Source organism: Balaenoptera borealis, assembly GCF_965194805.1.
Source record: "Balaenoptera borealis genome assembly, chromosome: 14".
In the NCBI taxonomy this organism is placed as follows: domain Eukaryota; kingdom Metazoa; phylum Chordata; class Mammalia; order Artiodactyla; family Balaenopteridae; genus Balaenoptera; species Balaenoptera borealis.
In genome coordinates, this window is record NC_138875.1 from 15133116 (window position 1) to 15139200 (window position 6085).

The following is a 6085-nucleotide window of genomic DNA, read 5'->3' on the forward strand; positions in this document are numbered from 1 at the left end:
CCACGGACAAAAGTTCCTCTTCCAGTGACCCTCACATCAAATCACACATTGACCCCACCCTTTATGAAGCCAATCTCCCCTCCTGCTCCAGTTCTGTAGCTGTCATCTCCCGTTCACCTTCCTCCCCCTTCCCCTCTCTCACCATTTAAGGGAGGCCATTTACATCCCAGGACTTCAGCAGACTCAGAGGGCAGGGCTGGGGTGGTGATGTGGATCTTAGATCAAGGCTACAAATTAGGGGTATCTTTTGAGTTCTCACACTCAAACAGGAAGGCCACTTGCACCACACCTACTTCTGCACATGACTAGCTTCAGATGAAGCAATACTTGCTGCTCGCGGTACCACTAATTAGATCACGACTCTCTGTAGGCTACTTTAAATAAATCACTCTCTGGGCATCAACCTAAGGTATGCAGCAGCCCTCAAGACCTATGCCTGGCATTAATTTCCTATGTTTCACTACTTCCTTTCCCAATTAAAGTATAAGTCCCTTGACAGCAGAAATCACGTCAAATTGCCCACTCCCACACAGAACTGGAACGAAGATGGTTTGGTCAAAAGGTAACTGCTGATGGAAGTCAGTTAAAATATTCTGGTTTCATAATGAACACTCAGTAGCTTACGTGATGAAAAAATAAACACACAGAAAAGAATGGTGGTAATTTTTAATAGTTTACAGCTACAGTATCAAATTTTATATGTATATGTATATATATATATGTATAAATACAGTTACAGACCATAAATATCCACATGGCAAAATACTTGCCACTAGGCAGACCCCCCCCCCAAAAAAAATCTTTGCAACTAAATAAACTAACAGCTTAAGTAATACTGAAGAAAAACAGATGCTGAGGTAATTTTTCATCTAAAGTGACTACAGCCTATATTAAAACATTCTTACTGTAAGAGTTCAAGTAGTTATGAAACCCTTGTCACAAAACCCCAAAATGCAACTTTAATATACAGTTTCAAACTAGACAAAAAATAGTTTAATTATAAATAGGTAAAATAAATAAGATTATTCCTGCTAAAATTCAATCATGACAGTATTATTTCTTTTTTTATATATCTGGGGACTTTGTTGATAGCCTGGCCAAAAAAAACAATAGAATTCATGAAACCTTTCTCAAAAACTACATATTACTCTAATGCCATATATATATATATATATATATATATATATATATCTTCAGATGGATATATGTATATGTATATAAATGGGATTTTCATTCTGGATGAGCAATCTGTTCCTTTAAAAATATATATATGTATCCCAAATATGAAAACATGCTTAATTTCTCTTAAAAGATCACTCTTATACAATGCACGCTGACTAGTATGAGAAGGGACATTTTACAGATTTTAGAAACTTCTTTAGAAACACATTTATTTTCTTACCAACAGTTACGTTAGAATATTTGTTTTACTAAGTTATAATTACAGCAGTAAAAAAAAAGTCTGTCACTTATTTTTCATTATTCCCGGTTATGCAAAAATCCCCATGCTTCTTAATCTTTTAATATTCAACCTGCAAGAATTCCACTGGCACCAAGTAACACTTCAAATTTTTTCAAAGCATATAATTTCCCAGTTAAGGCCCATAGGATCACATTTAATAAAAGCTCATCTGAACAGAAGCCATACATTTTGAGTAAAAAGAAACTATCAAATTAGTTTATATTTTGTAGTGACCTATGAAATCAACATTCACTATGACATTCAGTGTTCTCAGAAAAAAATTTTACTTTTAACAAGATAATATATATAAACCAAAGATAATACATTGTTCTGGAGTTGTCATCCAAAAGTAGAAACAAACATTGAACATGTTCTGTTTCTTGGCCCCTGCCCATAGTCTAATCATTTGTCAACTCCTCATACACTGGGCAGCAACCTTTAGCAAAAATACTAGAACAAGTCTCTAAGCAAAACCAAAATGTATAAATAATTAATTTCCTATTTTCAAAGCTCTTCCATTCTTGTTTTAAAATAAAGTGTTTTTTTAATGTTCTCACATCCCAAACGATGACTTCTGGAAAACCTCCAACAACAATTCATTTTTGACGTATCCATCTTCGTTTCTGAGGGCATCTGAAAGCAAGTGAGAGCTCTTTCACGTTGTTCATCTCCATTACAAGGCAGTCTCTCCTCTAATTGATGAAATTTGCACTTACTGGGGAATCTTCCGTTTGAAAGGAGTCTCTTCATTCGAAAGCTTCTAAAGTCAAGTTCCCGAGCGGAAGAGTTTGGATATCAAATTCAGAAGTTTCTGCCGGAAATTCAGTTTGTCTCCAATTCTCCTGAACTGAATGGCACACTCAACTTCAGGATCTGAAGAGGAAAGCAAAACATCAAAGTTACACTGACAACACTGCAAACTGCAACCAGCAAGAATTAATACGCCCATCCCAGGGACGAGTTGAGTATTTATCCCATGAAGCATTATCTTAACTTTATGTATACCTGTTTTCTGAATGTGAGAAAGGCTACTTACACACACACACACACACACACACACACACACACACACGCACATGCACACAGGCACGCACGATGTAAACGAACATGTGGTGACTCTAAACAACAAAAAAAAGTTAAGGCAAGAATAAAGACATTTACTTTGCAATCTTTTTTTTTTTTTTTAAAGCATCCTGGATGAGGCAAATGTTATCTTACTTTCAAAATACAGACATTTATGTCATACACCACAAAGAGAAAGTGAGTCTTTGCCAGCCTCAGGTGATGTCACCCTTTTCTTTCCCGTGTAAGATTGGTTAGGGAAATAAAAGTCAAATTCTAAACACTTTTATGTTATTTTCCAGTACAATTTATTTTGTAAATGGCAATAGCTCTGATTATGCCCTCATAATAGGTAAATCTAAATGTATTCTTATCCTCATTTAAACAACTCTGAAATTTTCTCATGAAAGACTCATAAAATCTTATTCCAAAATTAAGTCCACATTTTCTAAAATAACTTAAAATTTACATCTTACTCTAAACCAAATTCTTCCCAATCGGTACCAATCCATTGCCTCTATGGAAATGAGTGAAGCACAAAACAAACTAATGTTTAATTCACATGTTTACTATATTTTATGATTAAGGTATTGCAATAAACTGAATATTAGGGAAAAGTAATGTTTATAATCTAATTTCTAAGTAAACTTTTAAAGTAAATGAAGTTAACACCAAACCTATACTGATCCATAATTACAATTTTCTTGTATATTTCAAAGAGCAATTCAGCTTCTTTTTGGTACACTTCAATATCATGATTATGATCACTAAAAATCATTATGACTACAAATTAAAATCTGATTTATTTTGTAAACAGACCCTGCAAATACCCTACTCAGGCTCAAAATAAATTAAAACTGTAAATATATACTAAAGTGGATGTTTAAACCTACATTTTAACCAATTTCTCTTTTTACAAGAGCTGGGTTAAATTTTTGTAATTCCTAAAAGAAAAAAAAAATTCATAATCCCTAACAAGTTCTTTTCAGTGAGTGGGATATATTAACATACAATCCTAAAAAAACATTTATCATTCAGGCTACCATTTTAGAAGCCCTGAATTGTAAGAGAAAAAATTATCCCTTTCATCAAAAAAAAAAAAAAAAAAGAAAAGAAAATAGCACCTAGTTGTTTCCTTAATCTTTTTTGTTACATCTATAAATGTAACCATGTGTGGTGATGGATGTTAACTTATTACGGTAATCATGTCACAATATACACATATACCAAATCATTATGTCATAAACCTAAAACTAATACAGTGTTATATGTCACTTATATCTCAATTTTTTTTACAGGTCTTACTATCTAATCAAGTTTAAGAGGGACATTTCTGCTGTCCCTTATTAATGGGGACTAAGTTGGATCGTGAAGGTTATGCGGTTTTTCGCAACACAGCCAGAACTCTCGAACTTCACGAAAGGTAGACAAAGCTTTTTCCCTCCCAAACAAGAGCTAGAGAGAACAGCCTGGTGCCAATTTCGCCATGGTCACATTGGCAATGCACCACTTCCTTTGCACGCCCCATGGGCTCTATAAAATTACACTAAGTTTAAAAGGGGCCTAATACCGTCTGATGTAACAGCAGTATGAACCACACAGATTTCCTGCCCACGGTCTTACTTGCCTTCTTTGCTGCCGACCTGAAGTTATTCGATGAGGCTACATGTGATGGGGAAGGGCGTTGGAATGGATGGATTAAAAAACATTGCGGACAAACTCCTGTTCTCCTCCTATCCCAATTCTGTAACTAATTAGGGATTATTAAAATGTTATACTTTTAACAAAGAAGCAAGACTGTCTAGGCTTCTGACCTCCGTGTTCCTTGCGGGGCCTCCGTAACCCTCCAACAGTCCTTTGTGGAAAAGCTGTGATCGTACCAAGCGTCATTACAGCTTTTGTTGGTGAAACAGAGAGAGCAGAGCTGGGCACTCACCAGAGCCTGGACTCCGGAGGAAGCGGGCCTGTCTCAGGAAGCGCCGGGAAGCCGTGGCTCCCGGAGCCTCTCTCGGCCCCGGCCCCACCTGCCGTGACAATTACTTTCTCCGCGTGGCTGTAGCCCGTACTTGCGCTTTTTCTCCCCGTGGCCCCGGGACAGGGCAAGTGGGGATGGAAGGCGGCTTTTGGCATCCGCTCAAACGCAGCTGCATCCCGATCCCAAACCCGGCTCCCTCCCCCGCCTTCTCCGCGGTCCGGGGTTAAACCCCCGAAGAACTTCCTGGAGGCGTCCCTAAAGCACGTGCAAGGGAGCAGACCGGGCCCGACTCTGAGACCCTGAGCAGACGGGCTGACCCTGGCCCGACCAAGACCTCGACCCCGGCCCCCGCCTCGGCCAGGATCTCCGCGAGCCCCAGGTGCTCCCTACCTGCCGGGGCCCGCGTCGGGCTCTGCTGAGCGCTCTTACGAGCCCTCCTTCCAGGCATCTCTGGAAGCAGCCGCCGGGAACTGTGCTGCGGAGTCCGGGAACGCAGTCCTCCAACCCTGGCACTTGGGTCTGCAGGACTCGGGCTGCGCGCGGGGCGGACGGGCCGGAGCTGGAGACCCCACACTGTCCACCGCCAGGAAACTCGGAGGTGTGGGCGCCCGCCGCTGCCCGCGCTCCGATCAGATGGGGACTTCCCGGTGACGTAGCGAAACTTGACGCCGGGCCCGCCCCTGTCCCCGCCCCCCGCGGGCCACCGCGCCGGGAGGGAGCGGGCGTCCGGGCCGGGCCCGCGGGGAACCCCGCGCCGCGCCGCGCGACCTGCCGGGACCCGCTGGCGACCCGCGGCGGCGCCGATCGGCGGGGTGGGGACCCGGCCCGGCCCCTACACTACTTTCTTGACCAACGGGTCAGCTGCAGGCGCGGCGGGGTCTAGGAGTCGCGAGCGGAGAAAGGTTCTCCTAGCGGGAAAGTTGGGGACGGAGAGGCCTGGAGCTTCGTCCCTATCATAAACGGGCAATTAGAGACTTTCGTAAACAAACTCCGGAAAGAGTTCGGGAAAGGACAGTTTTCAGACTCGGAGAGCGTGGGAAGTTCCAGGGAAGTGAAACGAAGAGAACACTTAATAACAATAGAAATGGTGCCGGAAGCCAAGGGAGAAAAGTACCAGATTGAAACTGAAACTGCTGGGAAGTTAACTGTAAATTGAAACCCTGCAGCTTGGGAGCAAACACTGTTTGGACTTGGGGAAGGGGGGCGGGGGGAGAGAGAAGGAAAGTGGATGGGAGAAGTGGCCAGTTCTCCGCCCGGGTGACGACTGTGATTTTGAAAGAAGAGCATATTCCCCCCTGGGTAGGTCTCATTGCTCGTTCCAGATGCTTAGTAACACAAAAAATAGTAGGTCATCATGTAGACAACTTTCAGATGCCCTCGTGGAGGGAGGAACGAGATATTTGGGAATATGAAGTTATTTGCCCGATGTTTGGCTGACCCTTGAATAATTCCATTATTCTAAAGAGAAGGAGTCATTCGGGCTAGGCAACAGATACTGAGGGCTTCGTGCTGAGGGCTTCCTCAGACATTTTCTCACTCTGTCCTCAGAAGAGCCCGACCAAGCGGACATTCTTACCATCGTGGCC

The 6085-nt window shown here is 42.3% G+C and overlaps 1 protein-coding gene across 2 annotated transcripts; it reads right to left on the bottom strand.

Moving 5' to 3' along the window:
- Positions 1–652: 652 nt before the first annotated feature.
- On the bottom strand, positions 653–5096 carry PMAIP1 (phorbol-12-myristate-13-acetate-induced protein 1). Of its 2 annotated transcripts, none has more exons than XM_082353025.1 (2): positions 4890–5096; positions 653–2335 (listed from the first exon to the last, which is right to left on the bottom strand). In XM_082353025.1, the coding sequence occupies exons 1-2, from the start codon at positions 4945–4947 to the stop codon at positions 2229–2231; spliced, it is 165 nt and encodes a 54-aa protein (XP_082209151.1). In that variant the 5' UTR covers positions 4948–5096; the 3' UTR covers positions 653–2228. The 2 variants fall into 2 exon arrangements, 1 of the variants encoding a protein (XP_082209151.1); XR_014233839.1 differs by lacking the exon at positions 4890–5096 and adding an exon at positions 4461–4725 and having other exon boundaries at positions 2200–2335.
- Between the last annotated feature and the right edge of the window lie 989 nt (positions 5097–6085).